General features: G+C 43.5%; 1 protein-coding gene across 7 annotated transcripts in view; it reads left to right on the top strand.

Moving 5' to 3' along the window:
* The window catches only part of NEK7 (NIMA related kinase 7), a 132151-nt gene that overhangs the window by 34579 nt on the left and 72459 nt on the right, over positions 1-25113 (top strand). For all 7 annotated transcript variants that reach the window (XM_025206332.1, XM_025206331.1, XM_025206334.1 and 4 more), the window contains 2 exons: positions 395-535; positions 24399-24461. In XM_025206332.1, the coding sequence (XP_025062117.1) occupies positions 395-535; positions 24399-24461 (204 nt within the window). The remainder of the gene's footprint in view (positions 1-394; positions 536-24398; positions 24462-25113) is intronic.

Genomic DNA, 25113 nt, shown 5'->3' with positions numbered 1-25113 from the left:
GAAGCTGCTATAAGTCATCTTCCTGATACATTTATAATTTTTCTAATATATCTTAATACCTGTAATATATCAAATAAGTGACTCCCAAAGAACAGGCACCATAGAACTTGCCTTTGTAGAATTTTGTGACTAGTTCAGATAACGTTGGTTTGGGTATGTGCAATAAAGTAAATACCGAAATATTTTAATAATGTTAAGCCCTGATTCTGCAAATTTATAAGCACTTCAGAGGTTTTATTGACTTCAGTGGAGTGTTTAAAGTTGAACATGCATGTAAATATTCACAAGATTGGTCACGTTAAGATGCTGGTGTACAGTTGCTGTGTGGACTGTATTTGAAATATACAGTTTATATGGTGCAAAGTACATTTACATTTTTTTTTTTTTATTACAGAAATCTTTACGACCTGACATGGGCTACAATACACTAGCCAACTACCGAATAGAAAAGAAGATTGGCCGAGGACAGTTTAGTGAAGTTTATAGAGCAACTTGGCTCCTGGATGGGGTACCAGTCGCATTGAAAAAGGTGCAGGTAAGGATGTTTGTAAAAGCTCCAACTAAATTTACACATAGCTTAGAAACTTGGAAAAAAAGATTTACCTGAACTGATAAAGGAGAACTCCTCTTTGAATACTGAATTTTTTTTAAAGAGGTTTTAAAACTGGAAACTAAGGCATTTGTTGTTGTTCCTTTTCAGTCTATCATGTGAGCTTTTTCATGTAATGTTTTTCAAACTAGGCTGCTGAGATCTTTGTAAAATTGCTTCTAGAGGGGTGCTGAAAATCATTGCTGCTGATATATGTGAAGTGTCAATGTGGTATAAGAATTTATGTAAGATTCATGTGATATACGAATTTATATCACAAATCTAGTAATCATGCATTCTATACTAATAACATGAAAAATTAAAGTGAGACTTATTCTCTTGTTTAGTTCTCAAAGTGTTTGTCTACATGTGTATTAAGGTGCTTTTTCTAATACACATTAAATTTAGTACCTCCAGTGTGAGCTACTAAAGAGATACACATTAGGCATTAATGCACTGTCACGGTGGGGTCCTGCAGGAGGGCCGTGATCTCCTTGAGGCCCCCTCTCCGTGTCAAGTCGGCCCAAGGGCACCCTCTAGTCTCGCCCGCCACGTCTTTGCTCTTAAGTTAAGTTGGGAGGCTGCCTTATACCCTCTTGGACACGTAGACTCCTGGACCCCTCGTGGATCTTGTCCAGCACAAATGGGTGCTTCGGGGCACCCTAGCCTTATGGGCTACGCGTGGCTCCAACCACCCCTGATACCACGCCCCAAGCCTCGCAGATGGGATAGACATTGGTTTGTCTCTCTACGTACACTGATGCCCCCTCCTGGGGCTCTCCTTGCCCACTCAGGGCCTTTGCCGCGCCGTCGCCCTCTCTCGGGGCCTTCTCTGCGCTATTGCCCCCTGTCTGGGCCTTTTCAATAGTGCCCCCTCCTGGGGCCTGCTATGCCCTTACTGGGGCTTCTCGATAATGCCCCCCCTTCTGGGGCTCTCTCTGCGCCCACACTCGGGCTTCTAAAGTATTGCCCCCTTCCTGGGGCTCGTCACGCCCGCACTGGGCTTCTTAAACGGCTGTCCCTTTCCCTGGGGCTCGTTGTGCCCAACTTGGGCTTCTCAAAGTTGCCCCCTCCCTGGGGCTCGTTGTGCCCAACTTGGGCTTCTCAAAGTTGCCCCCTCCCTGGGGCTCGTTGTGCCCAACTTGGGCTTCTCAAAGTTGCCCCCTCCCTGGGGCTCGTTGTGCCCAACTTGGGCTTCTCAAAGTTGCCCCCTCCCTGGGGCTCGTTGTGCCCAACTTGGGCTTCTCAAAGTTGCCCCCTCCCTGGGGCTCGTTGTGCCCAACTTGGGCTTCTCAAAGTTGCCCCCTCCCTGGGGCTCGTTGTGCCCAACTTGGGCTTCTCAAAGTTGCCCCCTCCCTGGGGCTCGTTGTGCCCAACTTGGGCTTCTCAAAGTTGCCCCCTCCCTGGGGCTCGTTGTGCCCAACTTGGGCTTCTCAAAGTTGCCCCCTCCCTGGGGCTCGTTGTGCCCAACTTGGGCTTCTCAAAGTTGCCCCCTCCCTGGGGCTCGTTGTGCCCAACTTGGGCTTCTCAAAGTTGCCCCCTCCCTGGGGCTCGTTGTGCCCAACTTGGGCTTCTCAAAGTTGCCCCCTCCCTGGGGCTCGTTGTGCCCAACTTGGGCTTCTCAAAGTTGCCCCCTCCCTGGGGCTCGTTGTGCCCAACTTGGGCTTCTCAAAAGCCTGGCTTCAGCCCTGGGCTTTATAAGGGCCAGGCCCTGCCTCCTACCGGCAGCTGACTCTCCCTAGTTGCCCCGGCAACCCACAGCTGCACTCCCTAATCACTGCTAGGGCTCCTAGGCACTGCCAGAGCTTCTCCCCTGCCAGTTTTCCCCTCTCTAGGAGCGGGACAGCGAGGTGCGCCATGACATGCACAATAACAAATGTACATGGTTTTTAAGTGACGCTTAATGCGCAGTAGTGTATTTATTGTACATTAGTGTAGTGGCACTTTTTTATGTGACGCTTCAATGCACAGTAACATAGGCTACTGTTTCCATAACAGGAGAATATAGGAGAATGACCACCCCTCCTGCTAATCAGCTAATTGGCAGGATGGGGGCAGGGCATTCTCCCAGGGCTGGACTCTGCCAACTGTCAATTGACAAGCTGTCAATGAATGGTCTCCCTAAGGGGTCGGGGTGGTCCAGGGAGCAGCTCTTTAGGGCCCCCTGGCTGGAAAGCACCCCTGTGTAGCTCTTTAGCCAGGGGCCTTGAACTTACATATGGACCAGCTCCCAGGCTATTTTTCTTTTGCTAAGAATGTCAGAGACATTCTTACCAGTAGAAATGAATGCCTGCCCATGGCCAAAGTCACTGGTATAATTTTTGAGGTGGTAAATGTACTTTGTTTGCATAAGAGCATATATGTTAAAAAAAAAAAAGAAAAAGAAGACGTGCACGTATAATCAAGAATTGTTAGCGTTGAAATAAGTTATTGGGTTTATTTTACATGTTGGCACATATTAGCTGTGTTATTAATCTGTTCCCAAATTTTTGTATGTAATTGAAAACTCGTTAATAGCTGGTTACAAGCAGTGGGGTTAGGGGGAACATGCCATAGTGATTCCATATAAGATGCAAGTGGTAGCACAGAGCACTTTGCTTATGACATAAGTTGGACATTAGACTGGATTCCAAGAGCGTGACTTGTTTGTTAAATCAATACGACACTAAATGGAACAGTGCTTAATGCCAGAGGGTATATATTTTCTTAAGTTCAAAGTATAATTTGTGATTCACTTACAAACTTTTTTTTGTATGTTCAAATACAAGGTTCATTAATTATAAAACTATTGGGGAAAAATGATTAAATACATGGAATTAATTGAATTTTTTGAACCTTGGATTTAACTGGGCTATATGAAATGGTGTTTTTGTGTTTAGGGAGCCAGGGAATTTGGGGGCATGGCCAGCAGGGGTGGGAACTGTTGTAAAATACTAGGTTTCATTGGACTTGGCCACTGGCAGTAGATGGATGAGCAAGGGCTGCTTACCTACTGTTTCTATGACTGCCCTTTTACCCCAGGCTGGAAGCAGCAGTAGAGGGTGAGTTTGACACAATTAGTGTAGATGGTTGAATTCCAGGGAACTGATTAGACTACTGAAGCAGGTTAGGAAAAAAAGGCAAAGGCCATTAAAACTAAATACAAAATATTTGGAGATGGAGTATCTGAAGGAATTCAGGTAAGAATCAGCTGTGAAGGACCATTATAAAATACGTTTTACTCTTTATTATGTTAAGCTGAATGGTTATTTTGATACCAATGCCTGTCACTGGATTTGTGAAACTTTATTTTTTTAAACAAAAGTATAACACTTGAAATAGAAAGTTCCAGCTTTTCCTCTAAACTGAACAAAGACAAAACATAGGCTAATTGATCTGCTTTTATTTTGTGGTAAAGTCTTTGACATATTTTCCAAGTTGGGGATGTCTGAATTAACTTTCTGTTGTATGTTTGGTTATGAAGTATCTTTTCTTTTTGATTATACCTCAATGTAGTGTACTTGCTACCAAATTATGAAAATTTCAGTTTGGATGCAACTATTATGTAGGGGGACCATAAATAAATTATGTAGGGAGCCCATGTTATGTATGTGAGCCCAGCACCGCTCCCAGCCCCAGCTCGTAGTGGCAGCCCACCCTTGCCCTGCGCACAGATCCAGGGGACACGTGCTGCTCTGGGGTGCGTTAGTGGTGGCAGCTACTCCCCCTTTCCTGCACCCCTGAATGAGTTGCTCATAGCTCTGTCTCCTGCCTCACCCTGTTTGGGCAGTATCTGCCCCTGCTTCTGCCCCAGCCCCACTTCCTCCCCCCTCGCAGGGGCCTCGATCTGCACTCCCCACACTCCTCTTCCCTTCCCCTGCCCCATTTCCCCCACAGAATTACCAGCTGCACGCTGCTCTCCAAGCTGCCAAGATGTATATCGGCAATTGGATCGGTATTGGCCAGTATGGCTTGTTAATAATCGGCCATCGGTATTGGCCCAAAAAATCTTTATCAGTGCACCCTACTCTCAAGAACATCCACCCATGTCGAAGAAGCCAAAGCCTTCAGATCAACACCATTGTCTTAGCCATGAATTCACTTCAAGGACATGATGGTCTCTACCTGGAGCCTTGCATTCTACAGGAAGAATTGATGAGAACACCAGTCTGCATTTGTGTGTGCAAGTATTCCATCCCAGGAGCAAGACTTCACATTTGTCCATGTTGAATTTCATTTGAGGGATATTTTGGAACTTTTCTCCAGGTTTTCCAGGTCTTTCTGGATCCTGGACTTAACACCCAGAGTGTCTGCAATTCCACCTAACTTAGTGTTGCCCACAAATTTGCTAAATTTGCACTCAATCCTGTTATTCAAATAATTACTAAAGATGTTGATTACCAGATCTAGGACAGACCACTGGGGAACTTAGCTTGATACCTTATCCCAACCAGACATTGAGCCATTGATGACTACTTGTTGACCATGGTGACCAATCAGCTTTGTGACCAATCAGGTTTGTATCCTTGTTACAGTACATTCATCTAGCCTGTATTTCCTTAGCTTGTTAATGATAATGTTGCGGGAGACCAGTGTTGATCAAAAGTTTTAAGCATTACATTCATTTTTCCTACACTTACAATTCATGAGAAACCCAAACCCAGATATAGCTGTCAATTAAAGCATGTTCAAAATGGTGAGCATTTTCATTTGTATAAGAAAAGTCATCATATTCAACTTATCAACAGTCTTTCAATAAGACCTTGCCAGCAGTATTTGCATTAACAACGTAGAGCAGAGGTTCCCAAACTTTTGATATTGCAGACTGGCAAACTCACTCAAAGAATACTCTTGGGGTGCGCACAGCGGCAGGAACTACCAACGCCTCCTGGATGAACCATGGCTCCAGGGAAAAGCCCGGTGCTGCCCTGACTCCAGCCTGCCCTACCCCACACAGATCTGGGGGCATGCACCTCCCCCCTCCATGCCCTCTTGGGATGCACAAAGCTGCAGAAGATGCCTACACCTCCCAAACAAACTGTCCTGCACCTGCCCTAGCCTCAGCAGCCCCATTACCTCCCTTACCGCAGGGGTCTATGGGAGCGGGACTAGCACCATGGCCCGGCAGTCAACCCTTCACGACCCACTACCGGGCTGCAGTCCGGTGGTTGGGAACCCCTGATGTAGAGCATCACAACATATAGCCACTTATAACCATATAAGCCACCTATAACCATATCACAACATATAGCCACCTATAACCATATAACCCCAGCAAGATGTCTGTTCAGTCTCCTCTTGAAGATTGAAGATTTCTAGGGTGGGTGATTGCATCACCTCTGGAGGGAGCTTATTCCACTTTGGACACCCTGACTCTGAAGAAGTTTTTCCTAATGTTGAGCCTGAAACGGTCTTCCAGGAGTTTGTGGCCATTACTTCTGGTTTTCCCTAAGGGTAAACTGCTACCAAGTCCCCTCTTAGCCTTCTCTTTTTCAGGCTGAAGAGTCTCAGGTCCCTCAGCTTTTCCTCGTATGGTTTGCCGTGCAAGCCTCTAATCATACGGGTGGCCCTTCTCTGGACTCTCTCAAGTTGTCCCACATCCTTGTTAAAGTGCGGCACGCAGAACTGGACTCAGTAATCCAGCTGCACTCTCACCAGTGCTGAGTAGAGCAGAAGCAGCACCTCCTTGGTTTTGCTGGAGATGCGTCAATTGATACATGCCAGAATATTATTTGCCCTGCTGGCAACAGAATCGCATTGCCAACTCATATTCATGATGTGGTCTATTATTACCCCCAGGTGTCTTCCATTTGTAGTGCTGGTCAGGTTGGTGTTGCCAAGCCTGTAGGTATGCAGGGGATTGTTCATCCCCAGGTGGAGCACTTTAGATACTCTAAAGTTATCCCTAGCAGTCGGTCTCTGGCAGGGTGGAGACTAAAGTCTTGAAGACAACTGTAGAAGGATGCCCAGAAGTGAATTTGGGGCACTTTTATGGGAATAGCCTGGTCAGCGCTTGCTACATTGGCAGTGTAGACATGTCCTATGAGTCTGTCTTCTCAGCATAAAAGGAAAAATGTGTAGGAATAAAAGGGAATTGATAGAAGGACTGAAACCAAGTTTCCTTCCTTCTAAGTCCATATATTGTAAATAGTGTAATGGTGTGATTATATTTTATTTGTATACTACTATGTGCTGATTATGTGTTAAATTTATTTAATGTTAAAAAAGCTGAAATATTCACTACTGCTTCTACTAAGTTGAGAAATCTGTTTGGAGATTGGACTTCTACAGAACTGGTATTTCCTGGACAAGTTTGAAGATTCTCTGTCTTTATAATGTGCGTAGCTGTTTTATAAGAGTTACTAGTTGATGTAGGAGTTGGAGGGGGGGGGATCTAATTTTTGTGTGTTTGTAAAAATAGATTGTTGTCCTGTGCAGTCATGACATTTTCATTTAACATAAACTGAGGGCAGAAATCTAAGAGTTGGGGGATTTGGAGAAAAATATTAAAACACATGGGTTAAAATTATTTTTAATTTTATAGATTATCCTGTAAAACAACTTCTTCTTTGCTACTCAGGGATTATAGTAATGAAAAAACAATTTTTTTTCTTTTATTTTTAAGTAAATATTGTGCTTTTCTCCACTACTTTGGCCAGAAAATCTCTACAGACATAGTTTAATTAAATTAGTGCGTTTCAGTAGGAATTAGGCCAGGGATGGGCAAAAGTCAGCCTGCAGGTCAAATCTGGTCTGCAAACTGATTAGATCCAGCCTGTGGGCTGGTGCCCACCAAGTGAATGGATCTGTCCTGTCAGTGGGCAGTGGCTCCAGCTTTGGCAGCTGCATGGTGCCAGGTGGCTGTGGCTGCTTCTGCCAGGCTGGGTTCTCTTGGCCAGGGCTGCTATCAGCATACAGAAGCATGAACCTGCCTGCAGCTGTAGCACCAGCCACGTCCATAGCTGCCCAAGTGTGGCTGGCAGCTTCCGGGTCAGGGCTCCAGGCTTGCGGCGGGAGTGAGGGACAGATTTAGGGAATACTACAGCTGCAGGTAGTTTTTAGGCTTCCACGCTGGTCACAGCTTGCAACTGAGCCCCCTTGCTCCTGAAGTCCCAACCCAGAAACTGCCAGCCATGTTTGGGCAGCTGTGGATGTGGCCAGCAGTTGTTGGGTCCAGACTTGGTGGGGTGGGGTGGGGCAGGGTGTGCTAAAGCTGTGGGTGGGTGGACTTTGGCTGTGGGGGTGGGGGCAGAGGGGTGTCTGCAGAAGTTGTGGGCGGGTTCAGGCTTCTGTGCTGGTTGCAGCTGTGGGAGGGAGGAACAGGGAGAGAAAGAGGTGTGACTCTCAACAGATCAGCAAAATTCATTAAGTGACCTACCAACCTAAATAATTGTCCACCCCTGACTTAAACTTAGGAATCTTAAGGTTTAACACAATCTATTGAGCAGACCATGTATGTTTTCTACTCTTTTTCATTGTGCCTTAGAGGATATATCCCAAGTTCCCTCTTCAGTTGCTATTTCTGGAGCCAGAATTTTAGATATAGCTTCCCAGTGTTCACTAGGAAAAAGTGACATTATCTTTTATATTCTGCATTTTCTTTCTTGATATCAAGTCATTCACATTATTTCATTGCTGTCCCTAGTTTTTACTCTCCACCAAAATAGACTCACAGAATAAAAGAATAAAAAGGCCATGCTGTCCATTTCAAGATTTGTCTAGATCAGAAATTTTAGAAGATTTGTTCTAGGGAGGGACCATAGCCTAGGTTAACCAAGCATCAGTAACTGATTACAAAGATATATGTGCAGAAGTCTTATAGACAGTATTATGTATTTTCCACAGCTTTGTTTCATTATCCACAAAATACAGTTATGCCTTGTTAGTACAAGTGCATGAGCTGGCTTGAAAATTTTAGGGGCATTGCTAAATGAACTTAATTTAGTAACAAAATAAATATTAAAAGGGATGTTATGCTGAGGTCTGTGAATATTAGCAAAACCTCTGGTTTCTAATTTACTGATGCAGCCACAGACTTTCTAACCAGAAGTCAAGCCACAAATCCTGCAAAGCTCACTGATCTTTACCTGTAGGTCCAAACTTACTTCTTCATACTACTCAATCTTTCTTCCAGACCCTCCTCATTTCTACTGCTATACTTCTCAGATTCGTTCTTGATTATTTTCTTGGTTTGTATTTTTGACCATGTCATTTCTTTGCCCCCCCCCCCTCCCCCCACTGGTCTCCTTTACATTATATCTAGTTGTCTTTAGTTTTGAGGTTATGTCTGTCCACCTATATTTTCTTAGGCTTCCAGATGGCAGTGCATTTTTGTTCCATAATGAACACCAGTTTTGATGCACTTGTTAGAAAAGTTTGAGTACTTATGCTTTCTACTTTAATTGGTTGAAGTAGTCAAAATTTCAATAAACCTTATGCTAATATGCACAAGATAGCATATTTGTATAATTCAGCTTGGAAGTACCAGATGTCAGTAAGGGCCTGAAATGAGGGACTAGTAAATGGTTACAACTTTCTGCTTCCGGTAGGTAACGTGAAGTAGAAGCATTCTTGGGCTTTTATACATTCTGCTGTCAGAGAATGTGAAATATGTTTGAGTCCTCTCTTACTTGTGCACTCAACATACACTGCCTCCCTGTAGTCTGTTGGGGGTAAATATGTAGTGGAATGAGAAATGTGGGATGGAAAGAGACTTCAAGAAATCATCTTATCCATCCCAAAGCACTGAGATAGATTAGGTATAACTTGATCATCCCCAATGGATGTTTATCTAACCCAACGATTCTCAACCAGGGTGAGAGTAAAAACTAAAAGCTGACATTTTCTGAGGGGTACCTTGAGTCTAAAAAGGTTGAGAACCACTGATCTAACCTGTTTTTGAAAAACTTTCAAGAGTGGTTCCGCAGTATCCTTAGCTGTTCCATTTTAGGGTTTTATCACTCCCTGCAGTTGAAAAGTGTTTCTTAATACCTAATTTAAATCTTCTTTCCTGCAGGTTAAATTTATATTTTTTGTTGTCTTTCTTCTATTAGATATGTAAATACTTTAACATGAGAGGTTTGATTTACAAGTGTATTGATTGCCAGTTCAAGATAGTTAAAAAGGTATAGACCAGTGGTTCCCAATGCAGTGTCTGCAGGTGCCATGGTGTGCCCCCCCCCCCCGAGGTTTATTCAGGTGCCCACATGCATTTTCGTGATCAGTAAAAATCATTATTCCAACAACAAATGTTGTCACTGCCGATTGAACTCAGAACAGCAACACTTCAAATTTTTTTTCACAGGCTGTACGCAAGTGGCGTCAAAATGAGACTGAGTCATTTGGACTGATGGAGTGGTGCTTACTACTCCTTCCCCAAATGAAATTATGTGCATGCGCGTAGCCAGGAGTTACCTTGAGTCAGCCATGAGAGACCGACCAGCTGAATTCATATTGGTGTCCACTTTTTTTTCTTTTAAATTCCAACGTCCCCTTGCGCACGTAAATGTTGGGAACCCCTGGTATAGACCGTTGTAACAATTGTCAGGCAAACTGTTATGAAATAACTTGGGTCTCCATGTTGGTATAGAAATATCCTGTATTTATTGTAAGATAAGGTGTTGTCTTCCCCCCCCCCCCCCCCATTTAACATGGTGGGGGGGAAATCCTCTCATCTTAGAACAGAATACAGAATATGATGCTGGTGTGGGGACAGGTGGCTGCTGCGGCTTGGGCTCCACCATCACCTGCCTAAGCAGTCTTTGCTCTCCTACCTGCTCCTCTCCCTTCCCCTCTGATCCTTATTCTGTGCTGGCAGACTGTCCACCCTGCAGCCTGGGTACTGCGAGTAGCCCCAGCTTGGCGCCATAGCAACAGTGCCCAGCATGCATGCCTTCTACAAGGGTCGCGCTTAGTGTCCCAGGCTAGACTGGGGATGGATCCTGCTGGTGTGGAGCAAAAGTAAGGTGAGGGGGAAGCTGAGAGCAAAGTTGGAAGGGGGAGCAGGGAAGCACAGGCTGGTGGGGACAAAGAAGGGGAAGAGCAGAGACTGAGGAAGAGGGGTAAGGGAAGGGAGAAGGGGAAAAGGGGGAAGTGAGGAGCAGAGACTGAGGAGGAGGGAGAAGAGGAAACAGAGGCTGGGTGGGCGGGCAGAGGAGCAGGCACAGGTAGGGGGTAAGCTGCTTGACCTCCTCACACTACCTGGCCTCCCACTGCCTGCCCCGCTACAGCAGTGGGGAGGGGGGGTGAATAAAAGGTTACCTTCCAATAATTCGCTTCCATACTCAGAAAATTATAACAAATTTATAAATTGTCCATGTATATAATTTAATTATTAGGAGGTTATCTTAAATTCAGGGTCATCTTAGATTTAAATAAATATGGTAAATGATGTGAAATCACTGTAATTTGAAACCTGTTAGAAACAGAAATAGCGATTTAGTTTATTTGTACCTGAGTTGTACGAACACATAGATATCAAACAAATTATAACACTTGATGTGTCTTGGAATGACACCTCTATCTCACTTTTTAAAGTGATTGCATTTTTCCTCAGCCACACTTATATCCTTGCAGTCCAAAAACTTTTTCAAAATCACAAGCATTGTCTTGAATTTGTACTTATAGATGCATATTCGCTGCTAAAAGCTGTGTTTACAGTGAGACAGTTGATGTATATTTACTTTCTCACTGAAAAATCCTGATGGAGGTACTGGCTAGTTTTTATCCCAATGTAGCTAATTGGAGTCAAGTACTCCTTACTCTGTTCTTCCTAGATTAGCATGAAAACTGTAGAACCTTATGCCTGCCAGCACTTTACAATGAATGCTAACCACCCTGAATCCACACCTTTTAGACCTTGAAAGATCAGTTTAAGAGAAATGATGTACTTTTTATACTTTTATGGAACCAAGTACGTGAGGTATTTCAGGACCAGTATTTAAAAACTTGTTAACTGCCTCAAATCGATTGGGGAATACATTAAATTGAAATCTGGAAGCTGTAGTGATGGCTATCCTTATAGAAAATAATGTAAAATAAATGTATGTTAACATTGCATGCCTCATTCTATAATAATAATTTACTTATGACTAAATAAAGCTCATGCTTTTTTTTTTTTTTTTTTTTTTTTTTTTTTTTTTTTTTTACTCGTTTACCGTAAGAATAAGGGGCACATCTAGGATTTTGACAACTGGGGTGAGGTCAGGATTGAACCTTTGGGCTCTGGGGCTGGCAGGAGGCAGCAGATGCTGCTGGCTGTACAGCTCAGACTGGATTGGGCTCTCAGCTGACTTGGCAGGTGGACTCAGGAAGAGGGGCCAGTGAAGTGATGGCCTGATCCTGCCGGAGTCAGGCTGTTTAGTCTGCTTCTGAGCTGTTGCCTCCTTGCCCTGCCCTGCCCTGCCCTGCCCTAGCACCCCTTGTGCTCTCTGCCAACTTCTGGCAATTCTGTGAACTCAAGTGCTCCCTGCCTGCTCTCTTGTCCTCCCAGATACTATGACCTGGCAGGATGGTACACTGAGAGCTGGGAAAGGTCCTGTCCTGCTTCTCTCCCCTCTGGGAGAGCAACTGACCCACCCCCAGGAGGATGTGCACTCAGTTGGCTGCTGGGAGTGCTGGTTGGTCAATTGCAGCAGGAGAAGGATGACTCCTGAAGAGGGAGATTCCAGGTTTCCCAGCATGCTATGGGACCAGCATGGCTGACAGGGTGGGAGTTGCTGATGTCTCCCTCCCCCCAAAATCAGTTCCCAGGACTAGTGCCCTTTTGCCCTGCCTCGGTTAGGCTACTGGAAGCGGGGTACAGCCACACCACTACACCATCCTGGATCTGACCCTATGTTTTATGAAGGATAGACATATAACTGCCTGCAGGCAACAGATTTTTTTGTGAAGGCTTCACAAGCTCTATATACAGAACGGTATTTGTAGCCAACCCAGGCTGCTCACAAATTAAGACATCATGTACAGTTGCATGTGTTTATGAAATTCCTTCTAGAGCGTGCATTACGACTGTGCCTCACATTGTTCCCTGTTTTTTCTTCTTTCATTCCAACACTTGAGACCCAATGTTAGAGGATCAAAAAGGAATCCTTTTATCTAGCACTTGTATTAATAATTCATTGTGTATTGTCAGTGGATTGCCACCTGAGGGCTGAATTAGAGCTAATTAATCTTAGAAAAACATTTATAACTTCCCATTTTATAGAATATTTTTGCTTCAACATTGCAGTAGTCTAGTGACAATACTATCTTGTTGCCCATTTTTACCATTCTTTGTCATATTTCTTAAAATGTTCATTAAAGTCTTTATTTTCCTTTTTTGCATAGTTCCCACATGTTTATCATACCATAGTAATGTTAATGGTATATCAGGGATATTAAATAACTATCAGGCCTTTCTTGCATCTCATACAAAACCCAAAAAATACTGTCTCTCTTTTTAGGTCAGATTGTTATTAAACATCCTGAGTGTATTAATTTTGATATCAAAGAGCAGGAATCTTAGAAAAACACAATTTTTGAAAAAGTGGTACCAAGTAAAGTACTCCTTGGTATGTTTCAAAAGTAATTCATTTATTTAACTTAAAAAATTAAGTTTAGATTTGTAGTTTATTTTATAGTTTATCAAATAGATTCTAGATTAGGAATTTATGACTTAATATATTCCCAGCTGGTTGCAAAATCTTAGAATGTTTCTGATCACTATGTGCATCTAAATTTAAAAGACTAGAGATGAACATATGCGCTTATGCACAAGGAATTTATATAGGATGACATTTTTAAGGGTTTTTAATTTTTAGTTTAGTATTTTTTAAATTATGCAACTATCTAGGAGTTGTTATATCTATCTATAAGTACAGGGATGTTCATACTTGTTGCTTAGTACTTGTAGTGTGATTCCTTAAAATGTTGTACTAATGGCTTTTAGAATGGTTTCTTAGAATTGTGAAGCAGTCACAGTAGGTTCCTATTACAACACACACATTGTGAAAGGATGAGAAAAACTAACAGTGCATTGATGTTAATTTAATGTAGTATTCTAGTGAGCCCTTGTCTGAGTTGTTTAAGAAATTTGGAAAGGTCTTCTTGACTCTTCATTGGTACTTGACAAAATGTTCTTAGGGATTTCACACTGTGCGCTAAATCAAGTATGAGAATTTACTTTAAGGAGACTTTTAGTTATTTTTTACCCTGAAAACTAGCAGATATTAGGAAATATGTCATACAAGTTAAAAGTAGTTAATATCATTTCCGCATACCGCTGTGTTCTCCCTAGCAGTATAACTACTCAGTTGAAATCTTAAATGACTATAATCACAAAATCAGCAACTGGGAACAATGTAGCTAGAGATTTTATATATGCATATATAATGTAATACGATTTAATCTTTCAACCTTGTTTGTTGATTAATAATAACTGAAGATGAGTTAGTTCATATGCTGAAAAGCTACTAAACCATAATATTTATAATTATGGAATTACTGACACGACTTTATTTTTAATGTTATGTTAATAGGCATCTCTGTAGTAAACCACAGACAAAGAATAACTTCTCTTGCATGGTAATCTGGCCTGGAATTCTCATAAGGCATTCAATTTAATCATTACCAGGTGGTGTATTCTGTTTAGGTAGCCACTTGAAAGGATGTTCTGAAGCTTAAAACTCCTTTTAGCATGACTTCTATTTTTCTGTGTAGGATGCCCTTTAGTATTGTTTTGTCTTCTACTAGTGATTTTTTTTTTTTTGTAATAATCTTCTTGAGAGGTGACAAAAAGAATATAGATATTTCTTGAATAGGCTCGGGAGATTACAAAAAGGTTTATTATAGGAGGAGAGGCCCTCTGGTCTGAAGCTAAAAAAATCAATGGAATCTAAGTAATCATTTTGGCTGTGATAGGCTAGCATTGCATGAGCAAGTACCAGTTTGGGGATTTCTTGAAAATATTAATTTTTTGAGATGTTCCCAAGCTAGGAAATACATATGGCTTTCAAATGGAGGAAGTAGTATTAGATACAGGCCCTAGATCTGCCTGTAGACTGAAAATTAATATAATCTAAATCTACATAATAAAGTTTGTAAGCACTAGGTAAGGAATTGAAGACTTTGGAATAGCTTAAAGTAAACAGAACTGAATGCTAAAACAAAAATGGGTAAGATGCATTATATGGAGTTGCATTATTCAATGAAATCTTATTTTTAACTTAGGTGAAAGTGCTACAGAATTTCCAGTTCTTTATCCAAAGTGGAGCAGAAAGCGGCAAGCCTTGCTATAAAATTTTAAAGAGCTTGCAATGTTTTGTACTAAATTTATGTTTAAGAACAAAGTGTGTATAGTGGGAGTACAGGCCAGATTCAAATTACTTTTTTCACTTTCTTTTTGGCCTGTCACTTATGATGGGCCTTTTAATAAAGCCCTGGTTGAGTGTGTATGTGTGTGTTGGTTTCCTGAATGAAGTGGCATATACAAGCAAAAGCAGGTTGTTGGCCTTGTTGGCTCTGGATTTAAGACCCAGAGGCCTTGTTATGGGTGGGGGACACCCACCTTTCCATTCGATAATAGGCAAATTTATTGATACACAGTGATAAAAGAAACAGTACAAACAGTAAAGCAATTCTTTCTATATATCTACCAAATCCTAGGGCTGTCATCAGAGTCAAAGTACATCTGGCCAAGACACAGTCTTCACTCTGAGGCTCTTTCTTAAGTGTGAGATGTCAGCAGCCTAGAGGTGGGATGCTAAAGCCCACACCCCCACTCCAGTAGGGTGGATGAGACGGGCTGCTGGTGTGCCCCTTGTCTACAGTGGCCTCGGAGATCCTGCCCAGGGACGGGGATGGGGATCCCTCTCAGGGAGGAGAAGGAGGGATGGGAGGAACCTGGCTGGAGAACAAGGAAGGAGGGAGGTACCCTTTGTTACACTCAAGTCTCTGCTTTTTTGTGTTCTTCTTCCCTCCTGATGACTCTTGATGACCCTTGATCTGTGTCTATCACTGGTTGGTCTCCCTGTGCGATCACATGTGCACATACGTTTCCAGGCCTTCTCTTAATTTGGTCTGTTCCCTGCAAACAGGGACTCAGGCCCCCTGCTCTGGGGCCTTGTTATCTCATGTAATGGGCAGTATGTTACATATTCCCTCTGTTTTGCAGACCGTGTCCTTGTTGCGTGAGACCGCCTGTCTCCTTCCAAGGCTCGGAGAAATTGTAAGACTGTGTGACCCAGACAGTTAGAAATCAAAGCTTCCTCACGTGCGTGGATAAGCTCTACCTGACTCGAGAAGTCTATGGACCATCAAGAGGTAAAGTGTTGCTGGACCTGGTACTGGCCAAAGGGGATGATTTAGTCAACGACCTAAGAATCAATGGAAAGCTGGGTGATAGTGACATGAACTGATTGCCTTTACTATCCATCGCAAAGCTGGCAAATCAGTCAGCAGTGCTGAACTCCTCGACTTCAGGAAAGCTGACTTTGACAAGCTCAGGAGACTCGTTATTGAGGCCCTAAGGGACCGTGACTCGACAGGAAGAGGAGTCCAAGAGGAGTGGTTGTTCCTCAAGGGAGCGATCCTGACAGCAGAAGAGTTGCCCATCCCATCTCGGAAGAAGGGTAGCAAAAGGGCACAGCAACCCCCGCTTGGCTCAGCAGGGAACTTGAGGACCTCCTACCCCTCAAAAGAGAGACTTATAAAGGATGGAAGGCTGGAATAACTACCAAGGAGGAGTACTCAGCATTGGTCCATGCCTGCAGGGAGCGGACCAGGAAAGCCAAGGCTGCAACCAAACTCCATCTGGCTTCACATATCAAGGATAATAAAAAGTCCTTTTTCAGATATGTAGGGAGTCAGAAAAAAAGCAAGGTTAATATTGGACCCCTGCTGAAACAAATGGGACAACTGATAACCGACACCCAGGAAAAAGCCAACCTGCTTAATGAGTACTTCGCATTGGTCTTTCATCAGCCCAAAGGGACCACCCTCTCTTGCATGACGTGGGATGGCCAGGGTGAGGGTGTATTTATATCCAGATTGGTGTAGACCTTTTTAAAGGAACACCTTGAGAGGCTGGACATCTTCAAGTCAGCTGGTCCTGACAGATTACACCCTAGAGTGCTCAAGGAGCTGGCAGGTGTCATAGCCCAACCATTGGCAAAAATATTCGAAAACTCATGGCACTCAGGTGAAGTACCTGAAGCTTGGAAGAAGGCCAGTGTGGTACCCATCTTCAAGAAAGGGCAGAAGGTAGATCCCAGGAATTACAGACCTGTCAGCTTGACCTCAGTCTCCGGTAAGATTCTGGAGAAAATTATCAAAGAGACCCTTCTTAATAAACTGGCTGATTGCAACATCCTGAGGGACAGCCAGCACGGGTTTGTTGTGGGTAGGTCTTGCCTGACGAATCTCATCTCCTTCTATGACTAGGTGACATATTACCTGGACAAGGGAGAAGAGATTGACATTGTATATCTGGACTTTAAAAAAGTCTTTGATCTGGTGTCCCATGACCTCCTCATGGAAAAATTTGGACAACTGCAGCCTTGGCTACACCACAGTCCAATGGCTGGGAAATTGGCTCTGAGGTCGGACCCAGAGAGTAGTAGTCAATGGAAGCAAATCATTATGGTGCTCTATGACCCGTGGCGTCCCCCAAGGCTCTGTCCTTGGACCGGTTCTCTTTAACATCTTTGTCAACGATGTGTACATTGGTGTCAGAAGGACACTGGCCAAGTTTGCTGAAGACACTAAACTTTGGGGCATAGCATCCACACCTGAGGACAGGCTAGTGATCCAGGCTGACTTGGATAAACTTAGTAAGCGGGCGGATATAAATCTGATAATGTTCGATACTTAAAAATGAAAGGTACTCCATCTTGGGGGTGGGGGGGTGGAGTGGGGGAACCCACAGCACGCTAATAAGCTTCGCAGTGCTATGCTCGCTAGCACCACAGCTGAAAGAGACTTAGGGGTCATGAGTGACCAGAAGATGTACATGAGCCACCAATGTAATGTCGCAGCTGGAAAAACAAATAAAACTCTGGCTTGCATCCATAGATTTCTTATCAGGTAAATCTCAGGGTGCCATCCTCCCGCTGTACTCGGCTTTGGTGAGGCTGCAGCTGGAGTACTGCATCCAATTCTGGGCACCACAATTCAAGAAGGATGCCGAGAAGCTTGAGAGAGTCCAGAGGAGAGCCATGCATATGATCAGAGGGCAAGAGGATAGGCCTTATGATGAGAGGCTGAAAGCCATGGGACTTTTCAGCCTAGAAAAGTGCAGGCTCGGGGGTGACCTGGTGGCTGTCTATAAGTGCGTAAGGGATGTGCATCAGGATCTGGGGGAATGTCTGTTCACCCGAGCGCCCCAAGGGATAACAAGAACCAATGGTCAGAAACTGCTCCATGACCGTTTTAGGCTGGCTGTAAGGAAAAACTTATTTACTGTCCGAGCCCCCAAGGCCTGGAATAGACTCCCTCCAGAAGTGGTGCAGGCACCTACTCTGGACTCATTCAAGAAACGTTTGGATGCTTATCTTGCTGGGATCCTTTGACCCTGGCTGACTTCCTGCCTCTGGGGCAGGGGCCTGAACTTGATGATCTTCGAGGTCCCTTCCATCCCTAATGTCTATGAATTAACCCCTCCTGCCCATCCTGAACCATTTTCTAATGCATATACGTATACCTATAAGCCAATTCCCAAAAAGCAAACCTTTAAATACCATTTTCTAATCCAGGGGTTTTCAATCTCTTTTAGTCTAAGTAGGTAAGGTAGTGTGTGGCCGAACACCGGGTGGGGGGGAGCACATGGCTGAATGCCAAGGTGGGGGTGGGGAAGTGCATGCCCAGACAGAGCAGGGAGCTGGGGATGGCAGGTGGGAGGAGATGGAATGACACCCCGTCCCAGGAGCAGGGCCAGGGAAGGGCGGAGAAGCTCGACGGGCTGGTGTGTGGTGGCGGTGGACACCGCATGCGAGCTTCCGCTCCCTGGCCCGGCCCTGCTCCTGGGAGGTGGAGGTGCTCTGTCCCCGCCCACCCCCATGTACCTCTTAGGACCAGGTCCAAGTACCCCCAGGGAATACATGTACCTGCCAGTTGACAACCCCTGTTCTATACCAACAGGCCTAATCACTCTGGTACACCGCTAACTGTGCTCCTCTATTTTTTAGTGTCTAAGTGTATCCAATCAGGTGTTGGGTCTTATGCTTCTATATTTCCTGATGGAAGTTGTTTTTTTTACAGAGGAAGTCTCTTTTTACAGAGTTTTCCAGGACAACTCAGGTTCTGCCATCCAAGCCATGGGTGTGTTTATACTTGAGCTATCCTCTGTCTAATGGCACCCCTTCTTTTTGCTGGCAGACCAACACCAGCTCTCTGAAAAGAAGGCGGTTATGCTTGACGTTGTGTAGGTAGACCTGACAGAAAAGAGAAGTATGTGGCAGCCAGAATTTATACCATCTCACAAGTAATAAAGCTTAAGGAGATTCATAGATTTCATAGACTGTGTGGCTAGAAGGGACCTTGCAAGATCATTGGGTCCAGCCCCCTGCCCAAGGGGCAGGAAGTTTGCTGGGGTCAAATGATCCCAGCAAGATAAGCATCCAAGTGTATCTTAAAGGTGTCTAGAGTAGGTGCTTGCGCCGCTTCTGGGGGGAGTCTATTCCAGACTCTGGAGACTCAGATGGTAAAGAATTTTTTTCTTATGTCCAATCCAAAATGGTCTTCCTGGAATTTGTGACATTAAACTTTGTCTTCCCTGGTGGTGCCCTGGTGAACAGACATTCTCCCAGTTACTGGTGCACACTCCTTATATACTTGTAGGCCACCACCAAGTCCCTCCTGAGCCTTTGCTTCTCTAGGCTGAAGAGTCCCATGCCTCTCAGCCTTTCTTTATAAGACTTGTTCTCGTGTCCTCTGATCATGCACTTGGCTCTCCTCTGGACTCTCTCAAGCTTCTCCACATCCTTCCTAAAGTGCAGAGCCCAGAATTGGATGCAGTACTCCAGCTGTGGCTTCACCAGTGCTGAATACAGTGGGAGGATGACTTCCTGGGTCTTGCTTGAGATGCATCAGTAGATGCAAGCCACAGTTTTGTTGGTAAGGCAAGACCTACCTGCAACGAAGCCATGTTGGCTATCCTTCAGAACGTTGCATTCCATTAGCCTGTTCTTGATGGTTTCTTTGATTTTTTTTTTCTTTTTTTTTTTTTTTTTTTTTTCCAATTTCATTCCAGGGTTTGGGGTCAAATTGATCCTGTAGTTTCCTGGATCTTCCTTCCTCCCTTTCTTGAAGATAAGCACCACATTGGCCCTCTTCCAATCTTCAGGAACCTTCCCTGAGTGCCACGATTTCTCAGATATCCTTGCCATTGGCTGCACTATGATGTCTGCCAGTTCTTTTAGCGCTCTTGGGTGCATTCCATCCGGGTCAGCTGACTTGTGGATGTCCAGCCTCTCAAGGTGTCCCCTCATGAGATCTTTGCCGATAATGGGCGTGTATTCACCCACACACTGACAATCTTGCATTTTGTTTGGTGGGGTGACCCCCTTGGGTTGGTGGAAGACCAACGCAAAGTAATTGTTGAGGAGATTAGCTTTGTCCTAGGTGTTGGTTGTTAGCTGCCGGATTTGGTTTAGCAAGTGTCCAATGTTGTCTTTGTTTTTCTTCTAACTACCCATGTATCTGAAGGACTTTTTTTTGTCTTTGATTCCTGTAGTCAATTTGAGTTCAGTTTCAGCTTTGGCTTTCCTAGTTTGCTCCCTACAGGTGTGGGCCAGTATCGAATAATCCTCCTTGGTTATGTTACCTGACTTCTAACCCTTATAGGCTTCTCTTTTCAGATGCAGGAGGTACATGAGTCCCATATTTATCCATAGGGGTCATCCCGCCCTTTTGCTACCTTTCTTACGGGCTGGGATGGACTTCCCTTGTGCTTCAAGGATTGCAACCTTAAGGAGAGACCACTCATCATGGACTCCCCTCTGCATTAGATCCTGGTTTCTCAGGGCCTCAATAGCCAGCCTCCTGAGCTTATGAAAGCCAGTTTTCTTAAAATCAAGGATGTCTGCATTGCTGACTGATTTGCCAGCTTTGTGATGGATAAAGTGATCAAATCATGGTCACCGTTTACCAGCTTCCCTTCAATTCTCACGTCACTCACTAGATCATCCCCTTTGTCCAGTACAGGGTTGTCCAACCTTTTCGAATGTGGGACCGGATCCTGAACTTTTTATCACCCAGTGGGCCAGAGAGCCCTATTCAAAGACCTCACTGGAAGTGGTACCACATCACCCCCCCCCCCCCCCCGAAACAAAAGTACAGCATTTTACTTTCGTTTCCTGTCGCAGCACTTTGGGCCTCAGGAAACAGCTTGGAGGGCTGCATGGTGGCCCGCAGGCCATATGGTGGACAAGCCTGGTCTAGTACCAGATCCAGGAGAGCCTTACCTCTATTTGGCCCATAGGCTTCTTGAGACGAGTAGAGTTCATCAACGCAGGTGTGAAAGCTACGTGACTGGTCAGATTTGGCATAGTGCTCCTCCCATGAGATGTCAGTTGTAAGTCACCCATGACAACCATGTACTGAGCACATGTAGCCTCTGCCAGTTCCCCTGTGAATGTGTGGTCAAGATCTTCCTCTTGGTTAGGAGGTCTGTAGTAGACTCCTACCAATATATCCACTTCACCATGTTCCTCCCCGTAATCTGACCCGTAGGGTCTCGAGTCATCCTTCTTGGGTACCAAACTCCACTTGTAGGGAAGTGTACTGCTCCTTCACATAGAGAGCTACACCTCCGCCCTTTTTAGCAACACAATCCCTCCTTTACAGGGTATAGCCATCAATACCTGTGGTCTAGTCATAGATGGAGTCCCACCAGGTCTCTGTTATTCCTATGAGAACATATTGATTTTAATTGAACAGGAGGGCCAGTTCCTCTTGTTTGTTCCTCAGGCTCCTGGCCTTTGTGTGCAGGCAAGTAAGCCTGCCATTGGAGGTCCTAGGTTTCTCAGCACTCCTAGAAGAGTCCTGTCCCTGGGCTCTGGGGTAGGAGTGAATTCTTTTGGGAATTCATGCGTGTCCCTAATTCTGCAGTTGTCACTTGGTGGGCTTGCATTGTTGGTTGTCTGCCCATCCCCCAGCGAGCTTAGTTTAAAGCCCTGTCAAGTAGGTCAGTCAGTCTGGCTGAGAAGAGCTTCTTCCCCACTGAAGTGAGGTGGAGGCCGTCCCTTTCCAGCGGACCAGTGCCTCCACCTCTGAAGTGCGGACTATGGTCAAAGAAGCCGAAGCCTTCGCGATGGTACCAGCGCTGCAGTCTTCTATTGATTTCATCTTAATGGGTTAATATTAGCTGATGGGAGAAGGGACGAATGAAAAGCAAATTCCAAAGTAGAATTTGAGGTAAAACCAAAAAATGGACTGTAAATTAGTGCATCAAAATGAATTGCGACTAATTTTGAATCCCTTATGGGCATCACCAAATTCATAAACTCTAGATTCCTTCAAATCACAAGCTTACCTGTCTGTTTTTGTCTTCTCTCATGACTTTTTAAAAATAATATTTTTCTAAGATTTTCCACGTGTGTTTTTTCAAGTTTGTTATTATCTGTCTGCAGTAGGCTCCAGCTTGTTCCAGGATTTTCTCTTTTTTATGTACTACCCTTTAACATGTTTCAGAAGTTCCATTAGTGACTGAGTTGAACATTTTTATGCTTCCCAGAAGATAACTGAATCACTACAGTTTTCTATGCCAACCAATTTTTAGGTCTTTAGTCTAATGTTAAGGTGATTAAATAAAATTGGTTTCTTCATTCGGGTTTTGAGATCTATAACAGATGCAGACTACAACTTCTGCTTTACTATTCAGGTGTTTAATCTTGACTCAAACTCTTTCCCATCGGTATTGGTTTGCTTTTTAATACTTACGGTGACTAATGCATTTCTACTAGTGCCACATTTCTGTCTCGGGTACATCTGAAATTGTTATTCTTATTGTTAACATTCCATTCATTTGATTTAGCCTGCTGTGTTTTTATTGTCGGCCATAATCTCCACCTTGAATTATCAATCACCTCTAACTCAGTATATTTCCCATCATCCTAGCATTAATAAACAAGCAATTGAGAGGCTTCTTTCTGGTTTTTACCCTCTATTTTTCTGCTGTTTTTTCTGATACAGTTTGGGTTTTTATAATAAACTTGAAAGTACTATCTTTTTCTTGAGGTTAACTCCATATCCACCTTACTTTTAAGGACAGAAGATTGATTCTCAGGGTTCCAAGGGAGATAACTAATACAGCCTGTATCTTCTCTGAGGACCAATACTTTGAGTTAAAACCTCTAGGATTCTTAGATTTCTTTTTTGGGGGTCGAGGACTGATTTGCATGCAGTAGACTATTGCATCTCAAATGAAGAATTCTCTGTGGCCAAGTAGTCATATGTTGCTAAATTTCTTATTTTTTAGTGCCAGAAATAGTACATTGATTTTTGATTGTGCTCTTTTTGGGATGTTGAGTTTTGCTGGCTTAGAATCCACCTTTTCTTAAACATTGTCTCTCTCCAGATACTTTTATTTCGCAATTCAGGTCACCTTTAATGAGGCAGTCCCTAGATTTTTATAGCTGGAAACAGGGTAGTCTCTGTAAAAAGCTTGCAACTTTGGAATATGCTCATTTTGATTAAACAGGCCACAATGACCGTAAGAGTACATAACACAGCCTTTTTTTTTTTTTTTTTTTGAAGCATGTAGAAAGAGATGAAAAGTAATGAGCTGATATAAATCAGAAAAAAATAATTTCACAAAAATAATAGAGCAGATTAATATAAGAATTACATAGGTGTAGTGTGAGTCGCTGGATAGTTTGCAATGTAACAAACTGAAGACAACTTTTCAGAAAAATTGAAGGTGACTGGAAAGAGGCTGAAGTAAGTTTATGATCCTGAGAGATTGGAAAAAGTCTGGTTGGTGAAAAAGAGCAAGTCAGTGGAGAGCTGGAAAGGGAAGTTCCACATTGGAGAGAGTGCACTTGCCATATCATGGCAGGGATAGGAAATTGGAATGTTAATGTGGTCTTGAATGGCAGAGATTAGGGTAGATCTGCCTATGCCAGTAAATATATAAAGGTGGTAATAGAATCTTTAGGGTTAATGTGAGAGCTCAGATTGGAGAGAGCAAAGGACCCAACCTGGAATTGTAATGGATGCCAGTAGAAGAGTGAAAAGATTTAAAGTTATCTGCTGATGCTGTAGCTTAGCAGTCAGTCTGAGAAGAAAAAGAAGGGAGTTAAGAATGGAGAGGAAATATGAGTGAGAGAGAGGTGATGCAATGCGTTTTCCAGCTAATTACACTTTGTTTTTATTGGAACATTAAACTGCTGTCCAGTAACTTTCATTTGTTTAGCATATGTGCTTTTGCTAATAGAATTGTTTCATGCTCAGGAACTAGTGGCTTGATTTGTGGAAAAATGTTCTTGGACTTATTATTATATAACAAACTCTTGTATTGCAGATACTATTTTATATTTGCTTGAGAAGAATGCAATTGAGTATAGAAATCTTTGTTTTCATTACAAAAAAGTGAGAAAATTAAATTAGGACTAATAACAGTTGTTTTTGTTTTGCTTTAAGGTTTCTGAAAGAAAGATGTAGTAATGGGTCAATTTATGCTTGTATGTGACCTCTGTGCTTAAATTTGTATAAATTCATTTTTTCTTGCCATGCTTTGTTTTTCCATGAATGTCTCAAGCTTACTTTGGGGCACTATACAATAATAAATAATGGTGATTACTGTTTATGGTGTTCTGTTATCTAATAAAATGTCTTTTGTCTTTTTGGTGTTTAGATTTTTGATTTAATGGATGCCAAAGCCCGTGCTGACTGCATCAAAGAAATAGATCTTCTTAAGGTAAAGACTTACTGATATTTTTTTTCATATTGACAGCAGATAGGGATGAAATGTATTCTGTCATGTACAGGGTATGCTTAAAGATTTATATTCATAGATTTCATAGACATTAGGGCTGGAAGGAATCTCGGAAGATCATCGAGTCCAACCCGCCACCCAAAGGCAGGAAGTCAGCTGGGGTCATAGGATTCCAGCAAGATAAGCATCCATTTTTTTTCTTGAAGGTTTTCAATGTAGCTGCTTTAACCACCTCCGATGGCAGGCTATTCCAGACCTTGGGGGCTTGGACAGTAAAGAAATTCTTCCTTATGTCCATCCTGAAACGGTCTTGCAGTAGTTTATAACCGTTTGACCTCATCATCCCTCGGGGCGCTCTGGTGAACAAATGTTTTCCCAGATACTGATGGTCACCCCTGATAAACTTATAGGTGGCCATCAGATCACCCCCGAGCCTGCGCTTTTCCAGGTTAAAGAGCCCCATAGCCCTTAGCCTGTCGTTGTAAGGTCTGTTTTCCTGACCTCTGATCATGCGTGTGGTTCTTCTTTGGACTCTCTCAAGCTTCTCCACATCCTTTTTGAATTGTGGAGCCCAAAACTGGACGCAGTACTCCAGCTGTGGCCTCACCAAGGCCGAGTACAAGGGGAGAATGAC

This window comes from Alligator sinensis, unplaced genomic scaffold (genome assembly GCF_000455745.1).
Source record: "Alligator sinensis unplaced genomic scaffold, ASM45574v1 scaffold34_1, whole genome shotgun sequence".
Taxonomy (NCBI): Eukaryota; Metazoa; Chordata; order Crocodylia; family Alligatoridae; genus Alligator; species Alligator sinensis.
The sequence above is the reverse complement of the archived record's forward strand: the minus strand, read 5'-3'. Positions and strand labels throughout refer to the sequence as shown.